Source organism: Rhinolophus sinicus, linkage group LG01 (assembly GCF_036562045.2).
Source record: "Rhinolophus sinicus isolate RSC01 linkage group LG01, ASM3656204v1, whole genome shotgun sequence".
Taxonomy (NCBI): domain Eukaryota; kingdom Metazoa; phylum Chordata; class Mammalia; order Chiroptera; family Rhinolophidae; genus Rhinolophus; species Rhinolophus sinicus.
In genome coordinates, this window is record NC_133751.1 from 196,262,672 (window position 1) to 196,290,102 (window position 27,431).

A 27,431-nucleotide genomic window follows, 5' to 3' on the forward strand; every position below is an offset into this window, starting at 1 on the left:
GAAAGTGGAGAAGAACATAAATACACACAGGCTTATACTTAAAAAAAACACACAAATTATAGAAAAATAACTGAAAACTAACAAAAATCATAAGCTAGAGAGGCAGGGAGGGAACAGACTGAAGGGAACAGAGATGGAAGCTGGAATTCTCAAACATACTTTACTTTGCAGGATATATCCTAAGTAGAAAAAGAACTAAAGGTAATGCTTAAACTGTTTTAACACTCATATTGTTAGTAATAATACTGATATTTTTGGACACTAAGATAGAGATAGAGCAAGCAAACCAGTAGTAGTGTAAATTCGTTAGGAATCAAGATTTCCAATATAAAGAAAAGAGCTATAAATATTAAAGCCAAACATAGTAAAAACCCTCTAATTCTGAATATAAACGGGAAACAGCCACATAAACTCAAATTTTTTCTTTAAAAACAAGTGTTTCCCCAGCTCTGCATACTAAAAACTCCTAGGAACAATGACTCACTCGAGAGCAAGGAGCAACCCTACCACTCTGCTTGAGATCTCAGTTTGATTTCCCGTTAAAAGGAACAGGGGCCACTTGGAGACACAGCTCATTCCAAGTCTGAGGCACAAAGATGAGACCAGAAATGTATTTTTGACATTAACACCCGCTTCCAAAAAGGATCCCACTATATACACCCATTGAACAAGAACCACCCTACCAACAAAGGTCTCTGAAGACTTAGAAAGTCTTTTCCCCTTTTCTTCCACAACAATTCAGCTCTAAAGAGGCTGAGGAAGGCAGAAACCCCCACCTTGGGCGTGGGGAGACAGGTAGGGACTCTGTGTGTCCCAGATCAAGGCAAGAAAGTCAGCACAAGCCTAAGGGATCAGGAAGGACATCCACAGGTAAGCAGGGGACAGCCCTGAGAGGCAGTAGAGTCAGAGTGATGAGCAGGGCAAACATGCAGGGGGGCAGATGGAGTTCAGGTTACAAACGGGGCCATTGATCAAGTAATTTCTCACTTGAATTTCTCCCGACTAATGGGAGCCAGGCTTCTCACTGTTGGAGGAGAGAGGTACACATACGAATGGGAGAAAACTGGAATGAACCCTGAAGGGCTGGGCTGGGCTGGGCTGCAATGGAGGTATTATCATGGACTTATGGTCTTCAAACTATCTGCAGATGCAGAAGTAAATATGTGTGCATGCATACACGCACACACACGCGAACAGCAATTCTCAACCCCTAACAGCAGTAAGCACACCTTAAAGCTTGGCGTTTAGACACCATTCCCCACTAAATGGACCCTGGATGGAGAAATGGAGCAGCAGCAAGTTCCAGGTAAGCCTGGTATGTCTTTGAGTGCTAATTGTAAAGAATAACAGGAATACTAAGAGGACACAGACACCAGCAGAAAGGGATGCCCACTCACTGGCCAAACTGTGGACCTGTGAGCACCAGACGAAATAATAACAGTAATGGCTTAAAACCTGGTGTCTAAAATAGGAAATATTTAGTAAGTTCACACTGATATAAATAGAAAGCCAGGTTAGAAACAGAACATTTACATAATTTCAAACTTCTTCCCACAAAATGTTGAATTATACTGGAGAAATAGCTTTATAGTAAAGAAGCCTAGCAGACAGCACTGTCATCAGGTGATCACAACACCATCGGTTGTGAGATAGAGGGAAACTGTGTCTTGACAGGACACTTGATAGGATGCATTGAGAAGAAGCATTACTTCTGTAACATTCTTCCGAAGATGCCTAACCTGAATCGAATAGTGAGGACACATTAGGCAACCCAAAACTGAGGGATGCGCTACAAAATAAATGGCCTGTAATCTTCAAAACGTGTCAAAGTCATGAAAGTCAAGGAAAGACTATTCTAGAACTCTCCAGAAACGAATGAGACATGACAGCTAAAGGCAACAAGTGATTCTCTGATATAAAGAACAACTGATAAAACTTGCACAGGGTCTGAGGATTTAGATGGTAACACTGACATGAGTGATAGTTTCCTGATTTTGATGATTATATTGTGGTTATGTAGGATGACGTCCTTGTTTGTAGGAAATACACACTGAAATATTCAGGGGTAACAGGATATTAGGTTGACAATTTACTCTCAAATAATTCAGGAAAACATTCTTCATACTATACTTCCATTTTTTAATAAGCTTGTGACTGTTTCAACAAATTTTTTAATTAACTAGCAAAATGGGGTTTAAGTTATAGGAGTTGCTTAAAAGATGCTTCCATCCAATTCTTTAAAAATAAAGTAAAAAATTATTACCCTAGTCCTCCTATACCTTGAATGAAACGGAAATACTACATGTGAATACATCCAGGGAAAAAAGACATTTTGCAGATAGATAAATCCAATCAATTTATTTGTTTTAACACTTCAAAAGAAGTAAGAGCAGTTATCTGTTTTAAATCACTCCCAATTCTCTTAAGAACTGATCCTTTCTTTTTCTTTAAAATCTGTTTTTAAGGTCACTCGAATAGATAAATTGTTTCCTTCCTTAAGATCTATCCATTCATCTGTCTATCTAAATACATGCATAATTATGTTTTTTTTCTCAATCACAGTATTGCCCATTCTTTTTGGAAATGCAACAGCCCACACTTATTTCATTTTGTTAGCTTACCCTGACAAAGTATTAGATACCATACATTCTTATAAATGACTAACTGTATTGAGGACTTTCAGAAACTTAAAAGACTAAAAAAAAAAATCAGTATCATATCATATTAACTTGTATCATTAAACTCTTCTTCAAATTACTGAAGAGAACTTAAGAAATATGAGTTGAATTACCAATGTTTTGGCGGATTTTCCCTTTCAAGTCAGTGTTAATGAAAAATAATCACTATTAATTTTTCAGTATACAAAATGTGAGATGCTATTAAGTACCTGGTGTTATATCCAACTGGAACTAGAGAACACCCAAATGCTGACGTGTAATTATTGCTGCTCTATGAAAGAAGAGTGAGATCTCATCCTCATCACTGCAGCATTCATGAACTTCCTGGTTCTCTATAAGGGTGCGTTTCAAACTCTTAAGACCAGGGACCCTTTGTTCAAATCTTACTTAGCGGTATAGATACTTTCTCTCACTTTCTCTCTCTCTCTCTCTCCCCCCTCCCTCCCTCTTTTTTTTTTTTTTTTTAAATGAAAGCCCAGAAGATATTTTTAAAGCCAATCTTCTAAAACATACTCCCTGGGGCCTGCCAACGTCTTCATTAGCTGTAAAAATGCAAACTGGAAATAAATGCCAGTGATTGGCAACTATATCGCCTTAAAGGCAATCGGATACAAGTATGTCCATGAAGCTAATATACATGAAGGTGGTTGGAATAAAACCACTGCATATGCGGATGAGTGAGCCATCGAAACTGTGTTCAAAAGTCAAGAGGAAAGGGACTGGGGGTGGGGGTGGGGGTGGGGGAGGGAAAGAGAGGGAGAGAGAGAGAGAGAGAGAGAGAGAGAGAATGAATGAGAGCAAATGATTTTACTAAATGTTAATTTTAAAATTACTTAGAAGTTAGTCTGAAACTTGAGTCAGTTATCTTAGAGCTGGGTAGCATTTTAATACTGCCAAGTAGTTCAGGCAGGTAGAAATTAAAACATAACTTGTAAGTTAGCGTTAAACCTTGACAATATCTGACTACCAGCTATTTCCTCTCATCAAGGAAAAGTTAAATTCACTAAAAATTATTTTTAAGAAGTTTAAATTTTCAATTGTTTTACTCTTGCTGAAAAATAAGTTTTGAATGTTTTAAAAATTTTTTGGTTATGGTTATTGTGAATTTAAATTAATTGCTATGTGGTACCTAATTTGATACACTACAATTTAAATAAATAAATAACATTAAAAATTATTCAGCAGATATAGTAAAGTGTTATTAGTTTTTAAATTTAACTTTTAACTTAAAATTTTTTACTTATTCTTAACCTTGAATTGAATTTTTAAAAAGCTTATACTTATTCTTTTTATGTATAAAGCACAGCTATACAGATGGTGCCAAAAATACGTATACACATTTTAAGAAAGGTAAAAACTGTATTAAAATTGTAATACTCAATATATACTGATAACAAAAGATGAATCTGAGTGATGTGTATATATTTTTAGGCACTCCCGGTGCATACAGCACATAATAAATATGCGGTATATCTGTGGCATTAAAATTTTATGGAGGGGCAATTAAGAAAAAAGTCTAAAAAGGACCCTTACGGGAAAGATAATTTTTAAAAAGGTTAAGAAACACTGTGTTATGACAATATCTACCAGAAGGGAAACAGCTGACCAAGTCATTCCAGTGGGGCCTGGTGTGAAGCACTCTAATTTACTGGGTACTAAAATGTCAAATAAGTACCCCTTCCCCCAGAAAAAGAGTGAACATGAGTGGCGAGAGCTTTGCCTTTGTACACATAAGAAAAAGTGGGCAAGAACAATAAACAGGCTCAACAACAAGGCAGGGCTAAGTGAATTGTGTGGCAACTGCCGAAGCTTTTATAAATACTGTGGCCCCAGGTTACACCGCTGTTTTGAATGTGGTCATCACTGTAAATGTGTTTAATATTGCTTTGAGTCTTTTAATCCCTTCAAAGGAGGTAACAAGAATTGTAGTATTTGAAAGCTTGCCTCACACACAATAAACAGAGAACCAGAGGGATACAGACTGTTTTTACACACAGTAATAGGGCCAGGAAACTTAAAAACTTCCCAACGTTTTTTCTTTTAAACCTGATGCCTTAACAGAATAATGTCTGTGCTGATGGTAACTAAAGGTGGGTATGCCGTGCAGATCCCCCTTTATTCTAGTCCAGAACATTCTGTGTAAATCAAACCATAAATGGAACGCCTTGACTTCAACAAGTTGTTCGAGCATATATTCTCAAATATTTCCAAGCTCACATTACGCTAAAAACCAGTGTGAAGACCAGGGAAACATCACAATTTCACCCATATTTTTTTGCATCTGAAGTCTTTCAAAGGTGTCCTGAAAGAGGGAAAAGGTCATGACCTACAGGTCAATCAATGATCATTAGGTGTTACTGTAACAGAAGGTATCTAAATAACCACTGTCGGTACATATGGTGCAGGATTGAATGTGCATATTACTTACAAGGTTATTTTTCATTTCATAGAATGAATTCTGAGCAGCATGAAAACTAGAATTGTCAAAACTCAAAGTTCTAAATAAAACTTCTGTCTCTCCACCAGGACTCTTGTCTCAAGTTATATTAAAATTTTCTGTAGAATTGTAAATAAGCAAAACTGAAACAGGTAACAAATTCAAGGGGAAAAAGTACACCTGGAGTCAATGCAGCCAATCCCACACAAAGCCCACTCACTAACTTCTTCAAGAAAGGATGTTTGCCACTGATTTGCCCAGGAACCACATAACTGTTCTAAACACAAAAATGTTGAGAATTCTCCTTGCCCAGAAGTGGTTTTTGAAAGGGATAAGTGCATTTTAACATACATAATTTAGTTTGCAACAAACCACAAAAACAAGGGGCAAGAAGCTTGAAAAAGAGCATCTAACGTGTGCTATAATAAGCTGATCCAATGCCACTAAAACATTCTGAGTTAAACCTTTTTGAAACCCTCAAAACACTCTACAGCCTGCGAAAAAGTTAAAGCTTCTTGCCTTTTTTCCACTCAACAGTTGACCTTATTCTGTTAGCAACTCGCCGTTCTGTCTCACCTATGTTCTTAATTGCAAGGGTGCTCAGCAAATGAGAACTATGGAAGACCAAGCGACCATAGCTTCTAACTCAGGGGTCTTACAAGCCTCCGCAGAGGCTCCCCAGGCTGCAGAGGGCTGCTGCCTGAGTAAGAAGGTGCCACGCCAGTGTCACAGAACTCCCTGGGAGCAATGTGATGATCAATCAAACGAGCTTCCAGATTTCTCTTACAATGGACAGGGCCACGTTTCTCAAAGGGGAATCAAGTTCTGCTCCACTCATCCCTACCTCCAAACAAAGCCACACAGAAGGAAGCTGGCGGTGTCCATTAGAAAGGACAGAAGAAATTAGGTATAATGGCCAGGGGACTGACATTAGCAGGAGTCTCTGGTGAACAGATTTAGCTCAACTGTAACTGCAAAGCCACCAGGGATTTTTAATTATTAAAAGGTAAACCATATGCCGGAGTAACAGAAGACAGCTCAGTAATCAAGAATGGCAGGAAATGGTACTTCTTAATCTGTTTCTAGGGTATGCTTCTTTGATACTCAGAAGGCCCTTTCTCAGCAGAAAAAGCTACGTGCAAAATATAAATTTGAAAAAAGTGATGTAGTTAAACACACCCCAGCAATCAAATTCCTGTGTTCACAGATTTACTTAGGAGATACATAGCTATATGCTTATGTGTGTGTGTATAATATATACCTATACATATAGTATATATAGAGAGGATGCCAAAAAACTGTATACATATTTTAAGAAAGGAAAAAAACTACTAAAATTCTAATACTCAATATATACTGATAACAAAAGATAAGTCACGCGTATACATTTTTTGGCAAGCCTGGTATATAATATATATGAAATTCATATATATATGAAATTTCAGATGAAGACCTAATACCAGCTTTGCTTCTTATTTTGACAAGCCATTTCTATGGGTCTTGATTTCTTTAACTATAAGAAACAAAAAAAACGATAATTGTATTTGTCATTAGATAATCAAAATAGACTTGGAAATCCCTGTGAAAAATGAGGAACTATTATTTATAATGACACTAATTCTCTTTGGCTTGATGGCTCTTACAGAAAACATCCTGAGAAAAATGATTTGGCCAAAGCTGGTGATAGGGACAGTGAAAGTAAACCTCTCTCTCTCTCTCTCTCTTTAAAAAAAGCCAGTTAGATTTATTGACACATGTACTGATCCAGGCCACCCATATGTATAAAGAAGTTGTACCAAAACTTCTCACGTTCATAAATCTAGGACATGTCACAGATGTAAAAACTTTAAAACCTTACAATATTCTATTATGAGAACCAAAGTAAATCCAAAAGGAAACATAACCCTGTCCTCATACTTAATCAAACCCCACAGTAACAATTTGGCCTAAAAAACTGAACAAACATATCTACAAACACATAAGCAGTTACAATTTATGAATGTATTTTCTAATAGAAAAAAAATATATTCCAAACGAAAATAACAGACATCTACATATTAGGGAAATTAAATTCTAAGTATTATATTGTTTTGGTGCTAAAATATATAGCATTCAAATGATAATATCATAGGTTTAGAAAGATAAAAATCTGACTTTTAAAAATGTGATCAATATGTGTTAGCTGTATCATAGAAAGTTCCAAGCTGCATGTATCATGAACTCTTCCAAATGCTGACTGCTAGAGCATCTCACCTTCCTAAGGTTTCTTAAATCAGCCTTCTCCTTCATTTAGCTATGGCCAACATCCAAGTTTAGTTCCTCATTCTAATTGCTCTAGATACACTATACAACCATCTCTTCACCTCTACTCTATGCCACTCCACCTCACCTTGCTGCCAGATTAATTCCTCTGAAGTACAGATCTAATCACCTGCTTAAAAAAATAAAGCAAGAAGGAACATCACTATTTGCCCCTAATTAGCTAAAATCCCATATTCTAGCATTCAGGACTCTAAACATAGTCCTAAGCTCTTTCCTCACCCTGCAGTCAAACCAAACTGCACTAGGCCGCAGGAGTATCATTTTTGGCTTTGCTCATGTGGTTTGCCTTGCTTCCTGTCTCCACTTTTCCCTTCTTTCAAAGGCCTATCTCACTTCCCAGAAACTCACAAAAGCGTTCCCAGATGCCCTCAAGAAGGTGCACTATCTCCTGTATAGTTGGCCTAACTTAAACTCTCCAACAGAGATTTTCCTGTACTTTGGCTTTAAGACAGGATTCCCTCCCTTCTTCGGGCAACTTTATGATGTGACTAACATGTGAAGTCTTAACTTTGGAGGGTTTGTTTTGTTTGTTTGTTTATTTGTTTGTTTTGGCCTTAAAGGCCTCAGACAGGTGGCTTTTGAGTGTAAATCATCAGTTTAGGTTTCTCTCAGTTTCCAGTTTGGACTTCTGGGTTCACCATGGTGCTGGTGGCTTGCTGGTGCCAGGAACTAGGGGTTACCCATGCTCAGCTAGAACAAAAGGATATTGTGCAGTGCGACGAGAACTCTGAAAAGTGTTTTCTTAAAATGTGGGAGAGAAGTGGCATATTTTCTAGAAGATACTGAGTGAGGCTCTATCTCCTGCCTCCCCCCCAAATTAAAACCAAAAAAAAAATAAGTTATCAAAAATAGGGCTAGGTCTCTTCATTACATTACCACTAACTCTGGATTCAGCTGCTCGGTCTTACCTTCTGACGCTTTGATCACATATCCTCCCTTCTTTTCACCCGGAGGCACATTGAGCAGCTGCATAATTCTGTCCAGTAGCCCGTGGATTATCTCAAACCCAGGATTCTTATTGTAATAAACGGCACAGAGATGCCTGTAGTTTCTTGCACCTACATCTGAAAAAAGTAAAAGAATTAGTCACAAGGCCACACTGATCACTACTTAAGAACGGGATTTACCCCAACACAAATTTGGGCCAAATCAACAAAAAAGAAAACGATTCGTAAATACATAGAGACATTCAACCTTAGAAATTCAAGATATGATAGTTTTTTCAACCATCAAATTCCCTGAGGTGCTTTTATTTGGGGGAGGTGTGGAAAACCCTCAATGCTGACCCCGGAACAATAAGGCCTCATGTGGTATAAACTGATAAAACTCTCTGTTAACAATTTAGCAACATATATCAGAGACTTAAAACTTCATACTGTTTTATTCACAATACTGTACAAATACACAAAAGGCTTCATGTATAAAGGGTGATCAAAAAATATAGTGAATGCTGAAATAAAACTTTATTACAGTAAAAAGACACATTGCCATTCATCCCCCTCAGAATACTCCCCCTCGCTTCAAACACACTCATCCCATCGTTCTTGCCACTTTCTGAAGCAGTTCTGGACATCCTCTTTCATGAGTGTCTTCAGTTGCACTGTCGTGGCTGCCTCAATGTCCTGAATCAATTCAAAACGTTTACCTTTAATGGTCATTTTGACTTCGGGAAAGAGCCAGAAATTGCAAGGTGCCAGATCCGGTGAATAAGGACACACCATAATGTTTTTATTTGACAGAAATTGCCGTACCAGAAGCGATGTGTGACATGGAGCCTTTCTGTTGTGATCAAAAAATATGGTGAATGCTGTTGCCGAGTGCCATCCAACAGAAAGACAGGGATCTTCAATATAGGAAGCGTTGTATCAAACCTTAGTAACAGTGTGTGACAAGTTTCAACTTGTTCGGTGCAGTCAGTCGAGTGTGAGCTACAACTGAGAGAAGATGTGTTTTAAAGTGTGCCGTCAATCATCCTCCATCATTTCAACACTCCATTGTCACACATTGTTTCTGGTATATGGCAATTCCTGTCAAATAAAAACAATACCGGTGTGTCCTCATCCACCTTACTCACCAGATCTGGGACCATGAGACTTCTGGCTCTTCCCCAAAGTCAAAATGATTCATGACATCGAGGCAGCCATGACAGCGCAACTAAAGACATGAAAAAGGACTTCCAGAACTGCTTCAGAAAGAGGGAAGAATGATGGGATAAGTGTATTTGAAGAAAGGGGGGAGTATTTTACTCTTAAATTAATGGCAATGTGTCTTTAACTGTAATAATTTTTTTTATTTAAACATTCACCATATTCTTTGATCACACCTTGTAGAAAGATATTATTTCTACATAAAGCATTATTTCCAATAGTGAAATCAGAAACCAACTAAATTGGGGAAAGGCTACATAAAGTACAGTACAATGACTCATCAGAATACCATGTGGCTAAAAAGCATCTTTATAAAACATTTATCATAATAGAGCTACAGCAAATATTTAAAATAGTAAATGAAAAAACCCAGGAAGCCATGAAGTTCAAAAACAGTCAAAACTAAATTATATTGTTTAAAGAATATACGTAAGTTAGAAAACTATGAAGCAAAGACTATCACAAAAATTAGAATAGTGATTATTCTAGATAAAGGGAAGTTGATTTGGTAAGGAAGAGTCTTACAAGAAGTTTAAGATACAAGAAATATTCCACTTCTTAATTTGGATGCTTGTACTAGTGTTTGTTTTATAGTAATCTTCTCAAACCATATTTTATATACACTCTTTAAAATTAAAACATTTAAAAAAGCAATACATGAAGAATCACAACTATATAAATATAACCATAAGACAAAAAAAACCTCCATGCACAGGAAAAAGATGGAAGAGAAATACACCTACATGTTGACAGAGGTTATGTTTGGGCAGGGGTAATTTTTTCAATGTTTCATCTATTTTCAATTTTTTTTCCCTGATTAGTATATATTATTCTACTTTGAAATTCAGAACTTACAAAAAGTAATATTTTAAAAAAGTCAATGGTGACCATTTAACTTTATAATAGTATATACACCTGTGGGCCTTTAATAAATTCTGGAGGAGACCACTGCTCTAATACAAACACTGAATAAATGTTGGTTTCATTTTGCTTTTCAAACTAGGAAAAGAGAGAATAAGCTCATGCCTATCTGGGGGAACAAACTGAAAATAAAAACCTGCTTCATGTTAGCATGTATTGGGCAAAAGCCCTTCCACAGGTTTATTCTCAGAAGAAAGAATTCTGAGATGTCCTACATTAGATTACAGCAGCCAGAGAGTGGGAGAAGAGACAAGAGAGGTTAATCAGTTAACAGCCAAAGACCCAAACCAACAAGTGACAGCTCACACTCCTCAAAGTACGCTGAGACTTCACATTCACGTCCAGGTGGCTATTTCCTCGATTAGACAGACAGTTGAACATCAGAAGCCACCGCATCCTGGTTACGGAGATCTTTCTAGACTGTTGCCCACAACCAATCCAAAAGCAGCAAATACACTTTTCCTACAGACCACGCCCCTGTCCCCCACTTCTCCTTCTCCAGCCACCTTTATCATAGCCAATGTAAATTCTTTCAAAACAACTTACAGCTTTCTTCTCCTAACTCATTGTGTAACACAGCTCTGTCAATCCCAGGGCGGCAGGCATGTTTGTGTTCTCCATTTCGCCCTGCTGCTGGCGGCTTGCACTGCATGCCCCAGGACCTGGTCCTTTTTCTGGCTAGCACATGGCTCAATAAATTCTTGCAGAAAAACTTCTGGCCTCCAAGGTTTTTTTAATTAACAATTCCCATTGCTGTAACTGACACGAATTATAGAATGCCCTTTACCTTCCAGATATCCAAATAAAACATGGGTATTTTAAGACACTGTACTCAACTACTAAAGTAATCTGAAAGTGAGAAAGCACATGAATGGGGTGAAAGGAAAAGGGAAGCTAATGTTAACTGATTATCTGCCATGTGCCAGGAACTTAGTACCTACCTATCAATTTATCTAGAATCTTATTTAATTCTCAAAACAATCATATATATGGTAAGTTTTACTATCCCTACAAAACAGAATAGGGAAAATAAAATGGTGAAACAAAAGCTCAGAAAGATTTTGCCCAAAGTCAAGCCAACTGGCTGGAGCTAATTATTATTAATTACATAGCTAATAAGTTACAAAACCAGGATTTGACCTGGATCGTCTGACTCTAAAACCCATCCACGCTCTTTACACTATACAGGGGCTATCTCTCAATCTCCAAAGGATTTAAGTAAAATCTCCAAGTCTCTAATGGATTTAGATGAAAACAAATAAGATAAGGGCAAACTTATGTATGGATATATACCTACTTAACATGGTCAAAGCTGTGCATTCTGGAAATGTTTCTGATATAATAAACAGATGTTTGAGTTTTGAAAATTTTTCATGATATGTAAGAATTCTAGTTAAGCAACTGGAATAAATTATTTTTAGAAGTCAGTTAACCAAAGTTTCTACCCATAAGCAGTATTGTAACTCATGGAAAGTGTATTCTAAGTTAAAGGCTGACTGAACACATGTGGAGAAATAACTGTTCTTGTCATGTCACATTTCTTAGTACCTACTATGTTCAAGGCACTACACTCTTAGGTATCTCCTAGAGGGTAAAGGTCGAAGCCCGCACAGGGCCTGCACAGACAGAACCCTCAACAATTACTTTCTGAATCAAGGAAGAAAGCCTGGAAAGGGAAGTAAGCACACAAAAATTTAACCAGGCCGGACCAGACAGCGGGCCACATTCTAAGTCAGCACAAGAGTCAGCTGATGGAGGAAAGTAGGACTGGACTATGTCACTCTCTAGATCATTTCCATTTGCAAGGACACAGAAATTTGGTGTCTAGAAGCTTTAATTGAAGGTGTAAGAATAAAGATTAATATTAAAATCAAGCAGGCATAAAACCTCACTAAACTAACCACATGCATAAATTAAAATGAGGGCCTCATTCCTCTGTAGGATCTCTCTCTCTCTCTCTCTCTCTCTCTCTCTCTCTCTCTCTTTTCCTGAAGGGAATAAAATGAAATGAAACAGAACTAAATTATCCCTTTCATAACACTGACTTGCTCCTGGGCATCTCTGCCATGTGGTACCCATTTGTCGGTGTCACATGCTTCCACTTTAACATACAGACCCGTATTGAAACTGCTTTGTTGTCCCATTTTTCGCTGTGAGAGGAGAGCACAACAGTCATGCCACCATTCAGAGAGCTTAGCAACATAAACTAGAAGCTTTATTTTGGTAACCTTTGCCTTGGAATACTTATTTCCTGATCTCCAAATTATGTAAAACTTACCTTTCCGATAAGAAGAGCAACATCTGGTTTAAAGACTTAGAATTCAAAAAAAATAAAAAATAAATGATTTTGATGATCAGAATAATAAAGTTACAATAACAAAAAATATAGAACTTTAAAAACATTATATTGCAAGAAAGGCTTCAGGATGTCAGAGTACACACACACACACACACACACACACACACGATAATGAGCTATATATTTTTAGATTCAATTTGCAATGTTTTTTAAAAAGGCCACTGACTTTTAGCGCTTTGTACTAAAATCAGAAGAATTACATTGAACTCCTTATTTAGGTGGCCACTCCCAACTCCCACCATTGATGGGCTGGTTTTTCACATCTCCCTAGTGCTACCACTCCCTCTAGACTTGCTTCCTCAACATCTTGCTAACATATTCCCTCTGTGGCCGAATTGAAAAAAAGAGAAAATTACCACATACTCAGCTCCATCCATTCCTCCTTGGAGAAACTGCGAGGTATAGTAAAATTCCCATTTCCTAGTATTTTGCACTGAGGGACCACATTACATCACAAAGTTCACTGACTGCAAGCCACAAAATAAGAACTATTCCAATTTCATGCCAAAACTAGGGTTTGTTGGAAATGACTCAGTTCTTTATAACTCAGTTAACAGACCTCTTGTGTCATGCCATCAAACAATTCTGCTTTTTAACTTGGCTTGCCAAGTATGTCAGCCTAAATTACCAATATATTTCACAGACTTCAAAGTACTGCCTGGAGAGGCTGATCTAAACCACCCAAAGGAGGGGCAGCTGGCTAGGATTCTGTAAGTGGAAAGAACATGCCAAATGATTTTTTTAAAGAAGAGAAAGTAAAAAAGAATAGTACATGGTGTCCCTTAGTAGATAACTACTGCATACAACTCAATATTTTTTTTTTTTTAAATTGGGGAATATTGGGGAAGAGTGTGTTTCTCCAGGGTCCATCAGCTCCAAGTCACTGTCCTTCAATCTACTTGTGGAGGGCGTAGCTCAGCTCCAAATCCAGTCGCTGTTTTCAATCTTTAGTTGCAGAGGGCGCAGCTCACCGGTCCATGCGGGAATTGAACCAGCAACCTTGTTGTTAAGAGCTCGCTTTCTAACCAACTGAGCCATCCGGCCGCCCCACCATTCAAATTTTGAGAATAGACTCTTGTTTGGTATAGATTCTCTTTCACCAAAGTACCAATGATTAAAAGCACATTCATCTAGAAGCCCAAATAGAGATGCCAGGAGAAAGCCTAACTGGGACCCAAAAAGGCTTCCAGGGTAATCATTGACCTTGAAATGAGTAGTCTGGCCAAGCTCAGAAAATAAAACAAAGCACCTTGATTTGTAGTCTATTCCATTCAATAAATTTTTTTAATATTGGTCCGCAATAGACTGAAGCTTATACATATCTCTTGAAAAATTCCAGTGTAGTATTAAATAATTCACCAAAGCTAAAAATCCTGTAAAGACATACACTTTAAAAAATTATACCTAATGTAGGAAAACAGGCACCTTTATATATTCTTAGCAAGACTGTAAATTTGTACAAAATCCTTTTTGGAAGAGAATCTGACAAGACAGCAAACATTTAATGTACATGCCTATGAACTGACCAGTTTTATTTCTAAAAAAATAAATTGTGTAAAAGTATGAGGCCATTCATTGAGACAGACATATTTTAACAAAAACCTGGTAGCAATCTAAATATTCATCATTAACAGTCTGAGTAAATAAATTATAGGGCATCCATATAATTGACTATTATGCAGCCATTAAAAAGAATGAGGTGGACAAAATGTGTTTGTAGCAAAAAGCAAGGTTCATAGGAAAAAGAGGACAGGTAAAGCATAATTCCATTGGTGTAAACAAAAAAAAGTATCTATGCATATCCATGGCTATATATAGAAATGTAAAACATATGGCTACATATGCATAGAAAATGTCTGGCAACTAATTGTAAGAGGAGGATTAGGGAGAACTTGGATATGTGCATTTTTTTTTAGTACCAAAAGAAAAGAATTGCTTTTGAATAGGAAATACATATTTATGAAAGTTCTTAAGAATACTACAAATATATTTTCTACAAATAAATTTTAAAAACAAACATAATAAAATTTTAAGAACAAGTTTCCTTAAAAGGCATCTATCTATAGTATAGCACTGAAATACAGCTTTTTCTTTTTTAAATAATGCTGAAAGCCAAGAAAAAAAATGCAAGGAAAAAATCTATGACCTTTTCCATGCATGCGGGAAAAAGTTATATCCTCGTAGGTTGGCTTTTATTTAGTTAACAAAAAACCTGGAACGGATTTTTATCTATTAAAAAAAATATAATATGCAACGCATGACAGAGCACATTATACTCACGTTAGCAGATCTTAACTATGTGGAACCAAATGTACTAAAATAACTTTCTATATTAAAAATGATGTTATTTACACAGTTAAGATGCCATCACATATGCGAATGATGCTACTTCAAATATTGTTAATGTCAATGTTCCTTACACCCATATTTTTTGAATTATTAATTGGAAATTCTACATGCCAAAAATATGAAGTAGTAAAATTAAATTAATCCAGACTGATGACATAAGCTCTCTTCAGAAAACCACATTCCACATGTGGATGCTAGATAATCTGCCATTATTTGATGGCTGCAGAATTAATGGACAACTTTTCAGAGCTGAAGTATTTCAGAAGCTCATAATGAAAACGCTTTTATTGGACTCTTTATTAAGCAAAGAGTTATAAAAAAACTATAAAGATCTGGCCCCTGTATTTTAGTAGGTTACAATATAAGATATACATGAATGGTACAAACCGACAGCAAATTGAAAGAACTAACGAAATCATAAAAGAACAGTGAGTTCTGTTCCATGCAGTTACAGTAGCCCAGGGAGGAGAAAGGAACACAAATCTTCGATATATATTACAAATAAAGTTAAAAATAATAAATTCTGGGACTCCATATCCAAACTAGTCGAGGTAAAAAGTAGATCATTCTCTGATTTAGAAAAACTTCAGAGAGAACACAATTTTAGAAACTGTTTACACAATGATCTGGGAAGCAGAGGAAATGCAGCTTGTTCCAGGACTGTGGCAGCACTTTGGAGAAAGTAGAAATGGTCTGAGAAAGAGGTGAAGGCTTGGAGGAAGTGTGCTTGCTAAGAGAGAGGTAACCAGAGCCCTCTGAGTGGTCAAGGCCTTCCATCTGTTCCATCTACTAAAGTAATTATTAAAACCCCCAATTCTTTAAATGCAGTAGTTGAAACTAACATGCATGGCAATTTGATTATCAGGGTTCCCCACAGATATATGTCAAATTGACAACAGGATGGCTGTTTTGTGCTAAATCTGCCTCACCCTATATACACTTTACAAAGCCAAACTAAGTCATCTTTCACAGGCTATGGTTCTTTTAAACTTAAACTCAACCCAGTGATGTGTTTTGTCTTGCCGTTTCAGTGAGCTTCTAGGCACACTGGCAGCTTCAGTGACCATCATGGGATAAATGGCGATGGCAGGATTCGATCTGCGTTTAATAAAAAGCCAGAATGTTGGACTTTGTAAAACAGAACTGCCTGGGCATAAAGATTTATTCTGGGCATAAAGATTAGCAATTCACAATTAGGTCCTCTGCTCCTCTAATGTCAATTTTTACTATTTTGTTGATAGTTTAGTTACCCTTGACATCGAACAGAAAACACAAAAGTATTAACCACTGGAACCAATCAATAACTCACACAGCAACGTGAGCTGATAGCTTCAGCACTGCCCCTACTGACGTCCCCGCCATGAAGCTGAAAATTTACCCCACAGCAGACAGCATTAACTTCTCGTTCCACAGACACATGCTACTCTGCTCAGCAAAATGGATAAATCAGCTTAGTCCTTTGAGTCACGACTAATTTTTTTAAACGCTGCAGCCACTTTGGACCTTAAGACTCAATAAATGCAGAGGCTGGCACAGCCTCAAAGAACTGGAATGTGTCTGAGTCAGAGCGGAAGTCTTCCCACTTGAGAAGTGCGCCTGACCTAGTCACTAAACAGGCAGCCAGCCCGACAGCCTCACAACATAGACGGCCAGTCAGAAAGTCCTCAACAGCCTAGGAAACTGTCCAATGAGGTCAAGCATGAAACTTGGGGCTAGCAGTCTTTCATTGACTCTTACAGGAATGCAGGTCAGACACATTTGTGGGAGGCATATTGAAATCCAGTACAGATTGCTTTTGCATTTCCAGTTTGGGAGATACGCTTGCCCACACAAAACTGACGTGAGGCTGGTAGTGTTGGGTTTTCCCGAAGTGTTACAACACAAGTGAGTGGCAACTGTCACTCCCTTCTCTGTGCTATGAGGGCACCTTGTACATTCCCTCAGAGCGCTATCTGTACAAATTTGTTCCCTGGCCCATCTCCCTCAAGACTGGTAACTCTTTCTCCTATATGCCAAACAGTCCCTAGCAAAAAAAGGAACTCAAAAATTCTTTATTACCAGTGCAATGAACGAGACTGTCTTGTTCACTCTTGCCACACACTTCTACCTCTTTTGAACCAGTAGTTTGGGTATTGCCCCAACTAATAAAAATTTGGGACATTTTCATTATTAACTGGAACACTCCTTTATCATTTCACTTTTGATCATCAACACTTTTTTCTCTTCAAAATAGTTTCAATTATTTAGGAGGAAATGGCTAATGTAAATCCAACAGAAAAATGTTTACTGGTTTGAAAGGCAGTTAAAACATATGTGCTCAATTCATTAAAAAGAAGTGGGTGGTGTATTACTGAAAAAACATTCCTGTTTTTTTAAAATTCCCATATTAGTACATTTCAGTTTTCTTATCCTAAAAAAAAACCACACAAAATAAAACAAAAAAAACACCAGTGCGCAACAGAAGAAAAACCAATTAAGTCAAAGGTTAGGATAAAAATGAGCCCCAAGTGCCTCAGCAAGGCGACATTAACCCTTGAATGGCCCACAAAGGTTATCAAGTCATCCTCCTAGGAAATTACCAGACCAGGGTGCTACGTCTCTGGCACTGGGAGTTGCTATAATAGTAGTTGCTATAATAGTACCCTCATAGTAAAAGCAGGCACCAAACCTTGCTTATTATGTGACTGCAACTTTTTCAAATGCAATTTCATTTAATCCTTATAATGAATCTAATGAATAAAGTGCTATTATTATTCCTAGGGTACAGATGAAGAAACTAAGGCACAGAGAGCTTCAATCAATTGTCTACGTTAAGCGGCTGGTACATGGCAGAACTATCACTCAATCCCAGGCCCGCTGGTTGCACAGTCTCTTCGGAACCGTGGTGCCGTGCTGCAGGTCCTATAGCGTCCTCTATGTACACCAGATGACAAGTAAGGGGACCACATGTATGTATTTAGAACAATCCATCAGAAAAGCCACTTTTGTTAGGAAATAAAAGCCAGGCCTACCTAAAGAGGAAACAGAGTCCAAATAAATTAAAGCAAACCTATGTTTTCAAGATGGTAAACTTACCGAGCAGATGTACCTCCTCTCATTCCTCAAATCCCACTGATATGATAGAAAATTTTAAAGAAAAATGGTGCAAGACAACAGGTAAAAGTAATTACCAGATGGAAATGGCTCAATGAGGAACACAGCGCAGAATAATCACAACTGAAAACAGGAACTAAAGACATCGGCTACAGAGATGAGCACTATCTGCCTCAAGAAACAAAGTGCAGCAGGAATCTAGCTTTTGAGTAAACAAGTACATACATGGACTGGGTTCCTGGGGTTACCACCAGGGCTGTTTGCCAAGTGACGACTGCAGCGCTAACACTTGAGACCAGCTGTCTCTCAATAGGGGAGGTTATCGCCAAGCATGGGCCCTGAGGCAGAGTGGAGTCTATGCCTGGGCCAGCCTAGGAACACAGAGGAAAAGAGGAAACAGTACAGGCACCTCTGCCCAGGATGGCAGGACTGTCAAGTGCTCCCAAGTGCTCCGTGCCAACAGCGAAACCTTCCTTGTGGCACTTGTGGGGACTCCAGCTCTGAGCTGCCTGCTTGCAAGCAGGCCCAGCCATGCAGTGAAGGCAGTAGCCTACTGCGGAAATAGTGTTCCAAAACTTTTGAGGATTAACCTAATCCTGTATTTACAAATGTGTCTGAATCGCCAAGGATTGAAACAATATAAAACTCAAAGAACTAAGATAAAGAAAACAAGTCCAAGTTAATAGAAATATCTGACATTGGAATTTTAACCAAGTCTTACTTATCTATACCATTGGGGGATCTGAGGCAGAAGAACCCTCAAAACTATTTACAGCTGGCACTGAAAATGTTTTCAGATTTCTATCATAGTAGATTTATCACCCAATGAACATTCTACACAGACTGATATTAAAATGAACTTTCATTCTCTAAGACCAAAATTATTCTCACCCTAGCTCTAAGTCCAATATTTACACAGCCTTGGGTAAATAACTACTTTTCAGTCTCAATTTTCCTATATTCTAAATGGGGACAATTTTTTTTTGCGGTTGTTTTTTGTTTTTTTCTATCTCATCTGCCTAAGAGATGATTTCACAATCAAAAGAGAAAAAGTACATTAAAATTTTTTTTGAAAAGTAAAATGCACCATACAAATGCAGGGTGATGCTGGTAATTGAAAACAGTCACATACCGGGAAGCAGATGGAATCAGCGTTGGCTAAAAAGTTCACTATGGACAGTCCCCAGACAGTCATAGTGGACATACATCTGTAATGCCTATTTCCTCTGATAGGTCGATTCATAGCGATTGTTCTTGACTGCTTTCGCTGGTTAGAAAGATGCCATATTATCGTCTTCAGGAGCAACTGAGGAAAAGGCCTCTCTGCTTTTGTTAACTGACTCAAAAGAATATACTCCAAATTCTGCAGTCTGGAGTATAACTCTCTGAATAAGCACTGCTAAGAGTTGAACTGTTAAATCCAGAGAACCAGGAAATACTGACAACAATTTAGTCAGCTGAGAGCACTGCTCACTAAGAAGTGACCTCTTACACAGCTCGAAACAATCAGACTTGTATAAACTTGGAAGACATGGGGAAGTCTGAATGAGACAGACTTCCTCGGAAATCAGGGGTAAGTACTCAGTAACTGTATATTTTTTAAACAACCACTGCGTTCCAAATGCTGGACCAAGCAACTTGCTCCACTAACAAGTCCAGACCACACTCAAAAGAGGCAAAAACGGCTAAAACACATTCACAATGTCTAGTACAACAGTGGTGGTGTACAGTCACTTGACAAACTAGGAGGACAAGATACCAAATACCTTAAAATGATATTTACATAAATCACGTGATATAAGAAAAAAAGAAATGTTCCATAGTGCTGTTCAAGGTGAGGTTTTAACAGGGCTCGTCAAAAATATTAAATTCATTGTTAAAATTTGCTTTCTATTAAAAGAAATGAGAGCTAGAGTAACCAAATATCTGGACCTTGCTTGAATTGATTCAAATAAATTAATCATGAGAATTAAACTTATTAAACAATTGGGAAAATCTAAATACTAGCTAGATATTTGATAATAGGATAATGGTACTGGGTTATTTAAAAACAAAACAAAAATGGTAGTCTCTTTTAGAACTACACACTACAGCGTTTGCTGATGAAATGATATGATATCTAGGAATTACATTAAAATAATGTGGAGAAGTGAGTTAGCTATGTGTTGATAATTGTTGAAGCTGGGTCCTGGATTCACACAGCTAGTTATACAATTTACCTTTATATACAGTTGAAGTTTTCATAATAACAAAATGCTGTAAGTATACAAATTAAAGGCGACTCATTCTTACCTCTGCTAGAATCTTTTACTACAATGTCAGAGATTTCAAACAGTTTCAGAGGAAGGGGCATCTTCCGATTTGCTGCTATGGTCTTTAGGAGGCCAGGAAGAAGGGTAGTGCGTGCCACCTGCAGGACAAGACATGAAATTGCACTGAGCAAATAGGAACCAAACAGACCAACAGCAGATTCCCCCCTCATCTGTGGGGGGAGAGGCTCCAAGGGCCCCCGTGGATGCCTGAAACCGCAGGCAGTATCAAACCCTATATATACTATGACACTATGTTTTTTCCATACATACACACATATGATAAAGTTTATGGCTTCTCTTTGGCATAATCGAAATGCCAGCATCACTACTCTTGCGCTTTTGGGCCATTATTAAGTAAAATAAGGGTTACTGGAACACAGGCACTGCCATACTGCGACAGTCGAGCTGATACCCTAGTCGGCTACTAAGTGACAAACATGCAGATAGCATACACAGTGTGGACATACTGGACAAAGGCATGATTCACGTCCTGGGCAGGATGGATGGGATGGAGTAAAATTTGATCACGCTACTCAGAACAGCATGCAACTGAAAACTTATGAACTGCTTATTTCTGGAATTTTACATTTAATACTGTTGGAACAGGTGGACCGTAGTTAATTAAAAGTCCCGAAAGTGAAACCGTGGATAAGGGGGGAACCACTGGAATTGGTTTAAAGACAAAGCTAAAAGACTCTATGGCTGCATAGGAACACACTTCTGGAAAATGCAATGCCTAAACATCCAAGTCACCTTTAATTTTCAATTCCAGGACACTAGAATAATTGAAAATATTCTGCCTCCCAAACTTACAAAATGAAAAATCATAAATGTGATTAAAAAATAAGTGAGAAACAATTATTATAGCACACATAATTGCTTGAATCTAGGATTGGTTATTTTATTATCATTTTTAAAGTTAGCCTGAAATAAAGTTGCCTTATTTTATAAAATAATTGAAGTAGTTATAAAAAATACAAATATTTAAATAAATTAAATATGAACTAACCAAAATTTTAAAACCCACAGGGAAAATGTAAATGTAATTAAAAAACCAGGACAATGAGGAAAACAACACAAACATGTAGCGTTTTCAACTGAGTAGCCAAAGAAGTACAAATACATATCCTAGTTCTTAAAAAAGAAAGACAGAAATCAAAACTTCCCTGCTTTTGCCTGTGACATAAATTCTTCATTCTAAGATATGTGAGATATGTTAGCTTTCAACACATCATGTTACTGGAAGGGTATGGAGAGCAGTGGTATCAGACGCCAACACCACTATCTTTTGCCCAGACTATCGTATGAGTTTCTTAGGCTGATTTCTCTGCTTCCACTCCTGCCACTTGATGGTCTACTCTCCATACAGAGGGATCCTTTAAGACCTCAATCAGATCGTGCAACTCCGCTTCTCAAAATTCTCCAACAGCATAGGGAATAGAGTTAATGGAATTCTAACAGCTGTATGCGATGTCAGAGGGGTAGTAGATTGGGGGAGGGGGTTATCACTTTGCGAGGGGTGTAAATGTGTAACTAGTACATCGTTTTGTCCACCTGAAACGAATAAAATAATCTCCGATAGGTTGCCATCTAATTTTGAATAAAATCCATGCCCTACATAGGGCCCTATATGAACCTGGGCCTGGTCCCTTCACCAACTTCAAGGCCTGCTCCAGCCGCACACCCACACACGGCAAGCAGGTTTCCCTCTCAGGCCTCCACACATGTGCTTTCCTTTGCCTGGTACATTCTTCTCTAGACTCACGTGTGGCTATCTAACTTCCTTCAAGTCTCTGCTCAAAGGTCGTCTCCCACGGAGGCCTGCCCTGACCACCCAAGCTAAAACAGCATCCCTCCTAGCTCCCGCATGAGTAAGAGAGTAAGCTCCTGAAAGGACTCGCTAGATTGTGGGTTGAGGGAAAAAGAGAACATCTTTCCTATCACAGCCACGCTACCAGCAAGCGGCTATTAGCCTTCAGCCTGGTGCTTTCTTAAATACCCTTTACTTCCCCACAACTTCCTCTCCTCTTTGAGAATAAGTGCCCAAACCATTCACAGAAACAAAAACCGTGATGTTAAAAGAAAGGTTAAATTATTGGAATATAAACAGCCTATTTTTGTAGATAACTTTTCTTAGTTTTTTTTTCTTTTCAGTTTATTTTATAGATAAGCCTTATTTGCTTATTTAAAAAGCTACAGCAATATAAAAAAATTTCAACTTGAATCTGATCAAGCTTCTAAATCTAATTACCAATTTACTGGAAAAATAGAGGGCCACAGGAATATAGTCAGTAAAATCCTCAATGTGAGAACTCTATGGGACAAATGACCCAGTTTCTTCAACAAAGAAAAAAGGGAGGGGGCGGGGAAGGAGGGTGGAAGAAAGGGAAGGAGGGAGAGGGGAGAGAGATGTGGATGGGCAACTTGTAGATTTAAGAGTCTTAAGATGCACATTGATCAACTCTGATGTACTACCTCATTTGAATCACAAATTAAACAAACCATTGAAAAAAATTGAGACAACTGGGAAAATTTGAACAATGACTGGATATTTGAAGATGTTAAGGAATACTATTGCCAATTTTGGGGGATGTGGTAATAAAGTTTGTTTATAATTATAATAAAATATTAGATATTTTGTCTAAATAATATTTCTCTTATTTTATCCATTCACATAATCTATTACTACTAATAATATATCTACTATCAGAAAACAGCCCAAGGTTAAGAATCATACAGGAGAGAGAACAGGCTTAGACAATAAACTGAGTTACAAGACCCTGTGCAACTTTAAATTTAATTTAACCATAAATAAATATAAACCTGTTAGCCACATTAGCAATGGTAGGACGTACCTGTTGGTAAAGCAGGAATAAAATATAGAATCTATCAAGTCTAAAAGACAAACTCAGGGGGCTGGTTGGCTCAGTGTGGTTAGAGCACAGTGCTCATAACACCCAAGTCGCTGGTTCAATTCCCACATGGGCCAGTGAGCTGCGCCCTCCACAACTAGACTGAAAACAGCAACTTGACTTGCAACTGATGGGTCCTGGAAAAACACACTGTTCCCCAATATTCCCCAATAAAAAAACATAAAAAAAAACAAAAACAGAGACTCACTTTCATCTGTAATGTATTTTATGCAGAAATATTGATTTTTAAATGTGCTGAGCCACAGCTACTTATAGTGACATTTAATGTGTTTCTGATTTGTTTTCCTTCTACTTATATAAAGTAGATTAAGACAGGATATAAACCCTGAAGAACATAACATCACCACATCTTAAGAAATCTATCAAGTTTGGTAAATGAAACTGGGAGAAGAGGAAAATTTGGAACGCACATAAAAATCCATTAAGATTTACTGAAAACTCACACTACCCAAATAAATTTGAATATATCTTATTGAAAAGAACACCATGGACATCTTTTAAAAGCAGTGGAAAAGCTAGTGGACCTCAGAAAACAAAACATAAAAACTCATTATCACAACCCCTCCAAACTAGTGTAAGGATCCTTCAAAGTTCTGACACTGAGTATGAAAAATTCATGTACTTGATGCATTTTAGTACCAATTAGTTCTTTAATTACCTCTAATCTGCCACATCAGTCGGTAGTTCTATAGACCAAATTTAGATTTTTTTTAAGGTTACACTTAATACTTATAGAATTTTTTGAAATAATCCAGCCCCCTGCTTTTACAGAAGTGAAAACCAAGATTCAAAATAACTATCTCAAATCAGAGTACAGATACTATTTTATAATAGCATTAACTTTTTTAAAAGCATTTCCCTCCAATTCTAAATTTTGCCTTGATTCTCGAAGCCGTGATTTTCCTAAAGCCTAGATTTTAAAAACCATATAGAATTTGTATATACAAAAAAAACAAAACGAGAGCTTATTCGTATGAGATGAGATTATCTGAAGTTATTAATAAGCCAAGATATTATAATCTTGAAATATTCTCTGTTTATAATGAATACCCTACACTGTAATTTAAGTCATTTAACATTTGCTATTAAGGTAGCATCATTCTCATTTAAACATTCCTAAACATACTATGAAACGGTCCGTAAACTAGACAATTACTGAGAAAGACCCAACAACATCTAATTTCAAAGTGACTGACTTAAAAGGTACTCAGAACAGGTGTTGATGCATTTATGAAAACGGGTGGAAAGGAGATGAAATCTGAAAATAATGTTAAAAAGTCAACTATGAAATGGAAAGTTCAGACTGGGTTAGATAGCACAAAGCAAGTAAGAACCAGCTATAAAGTTAATCGAGAAAAGATTATGAGACGTTTTAAGAATTTTTGTCAGCAAAGTATGTGAGAACCAACTGTAAAACTTACCCAAGAAGGGATTTTTAAAAAGCTCCAAAGTTTTTGCCATCTGGGGTAGAATAATTGAAGAGACTTTACATAACTCATGTACTACACGGGAGTTTTTACCTAAATTCTTATCTACTTAAAACTCCTACCTGGAACTCAGCTGTCTTTGGATTACCGATGTGCACTGCCTTTGTTGCAGAGATATCCAGACGAAGTTTATCAGCAATATCTTCTTGGGAGCACTGAAAATAAATGCAACATAGATCAACATGGAATAGCGGTGACCAAATGGAATATAATAAATGTTTAATGCTGGAAGTCAACTTATGGTCTCGTAGCCATGTCGATTCTCTACATATGAGTTACGAATAAGCTAAGAATAAACATATCAATTAACCCAGGCCCACAGCAGATGCAACTTAACATTGACAGTTCTCTTCTAAGGAGTTCTCGCGGTGACTCAGAGCTACTGTAAGTTTTTCATATGGAGATGGTGGCATAACCTGTATTCAGGCCCTTCTCATAAGCTCTTCCCATTCACTTTACCAGTCTAATTGCCTACAATTCCTACCCATTCCCCAAACCTTACACTTTCCCCCGCCTTTACCTGAAATAGTCTCCTGCCCTACTTGCTGCCATCCCCCAGGCTCTACTTAAAAGATATCTCTTCTGCCTCTTCCATAAAACTATCTCTTATGACTCTAGGCAGTTATTCTCTCCCTCCTCGGTATTCCTATCGCTTTTTGTTTCGACTATTATTGTAATCTCTGCTAAATCCACAGATTGTGGCAGAATAGTAGGCCTGAGAGCAGAATTTACATGGCCTGAATTTTGCCCAATGTTCTTTCTACTGTATCATTTAACTTTCGTGCTTATATGCTTGCTAAAGCTCCAAGGCATAAACAAACTGCTAAGCACTCATCCACCAAAAAGAGAGAGATGCTTATCGTCCTCAAACACTAGGATGGGGGGGATGGCCAGTGAGCTCAGTTTGTTAGAGCGTGATGCTCATAACACCAGGGTTGCCATTTCGATCCCCACATGGTCCACTGTGACCTGCGCCCTCCACAAGTAGATTGAAACAACTACTTGACTTGGAGCTGATGGGTCATGGAAAAACACACTTAAAATAAATAAAAGTTAAAAAAAAAAAGTGTTTTGTGGTTGGGTTGTTTCCAATTTGTGGCTGTTATGAATAAAGCTCCTATAAACACTAAAACAAAACAAAAACCCAGGATGGTAGGCAGAAGTTGTGAAAATAAACTTACTAGTAGACACAGCAAGTCTAATAATAAATCAGATAACGCAAAGTGCTTGGCACAACTAAGTGATCAAAAATATTAAAAACGGTAATAAATCTTTACTAAGAATAAGCAATTATCACATATATTAATACTAACTTATTGAAAAAGAGTTTAAAACTTAACATGCAAACTGATGTACCATCAGATCACTGTACTCTTTTCCAACACTGGGTGACACTGCTCACTACACTGTTGTACAAAATGGTCTTCAAAGGCTAGCTGGCCTGTATTTACCTTAAGAAAAAAAATGGGGCCGGCCCGGTGGCTCAGGCGGTTAGAGCTCCGTGCTCCTAACTCCGAAGGCTGCCGGTTCGATTCCCACATAGGCCAGTGGGCTCTCAACCACAAGTTTGCCAGTTCAATTCCTCGAGTCCCGCAAGGGATGGTGGGCTCTGCCCCCTACAACTAAGATTGAACACGGCACCTTGAGCTGAGCTGCCTCCCGGATGGCTCAGTTGTTGGTTGGAGCGTGGGCTCTCAACCACAAGGTTGCCAGTTCAATTCCTTGATTCCCCGCAAGGGATGGTGGGCAGCGCCCCCTGCAACTAAAATTGAACACAGCACCTTGAGCTGAGCTGCCGCTGAGCTCCCGGATGGCTCAGTTGGTTGGAGCCTGTCCTCTCAACCACAAGGTTGCCGATTCGACTCCCGCAAGGGATGGTGGGCTGCACCCCCTGCAACTAGCAATGGCAACTGGACCTGGAGCTGAGCTGCGCCCTCCACAACTAAGACTGAAAGAACAACAACTTGAAGCTGAACAGAACCCTCCACAACTAAGACTGAAAGGACAACAATTTGACCATTGTTCCCCAATAAAGTCCTGTTCCCCTTCCCCAATAAAATCTTTAAAAAAAAAAAAAAAAAATGGGTTTAGATTCGCTTTACGCCAATGCCAGTTCTAACGATTCTTGCCATGCTCTCTTGGGAAGGATCGTGAAGCCACAACCAGGCACAGCAGAAAAAAGCGCCCTGGTCTGCCAGGGCTGCGGAGATAGAGAAAGGTGGCAGGCATGCTAGGAATAACCATTTTGCCCATAGCACAGAGGAGTTTTTATAACAAGACTTGAATATAATGTGAGCAATTAATTAGGAAATGTGTTCGATTCTCAAAGAGAACTAGTACTGTCTATATATAAAAAAAGATTCTACAGACACATGGCAATGCAGCTAGGTATC

The 27,431-nt window shown here is 38.0% G+C and overlaps 1 protein-coding gene across 1 annotated transcript in view; it reads right to left on the reverse strand.

Annotated features, from left to right (window-relative positions):
- FARSB (phenylalanyl-tRNA synthetase subunit beta) overlaps positions 1-27,431 on the reverse strand; it is a 65,058-nt gene that overhangs the window by 9,381 nt on the left and 28,246 nt on the right. The window contains exons 14-16 of the mRNA XM_019753680.2: positions 25,101-25,193; positions 20,599-20,716; positions 8,346-8,501 (exon numbers count right to left, since the gene is read on the reverse strand). Coding sequence (XP_019609239.2) covers positions 8,346-8,501; positions 20,599-20,716; positions 25,101-25,193 — 367 coding nt within the window. The remainder of the gene's footprint in view (positions 1-8,345; positions 8,502-20,598; positions 20,717-25,100; positions 25,194-27,431) is intronic.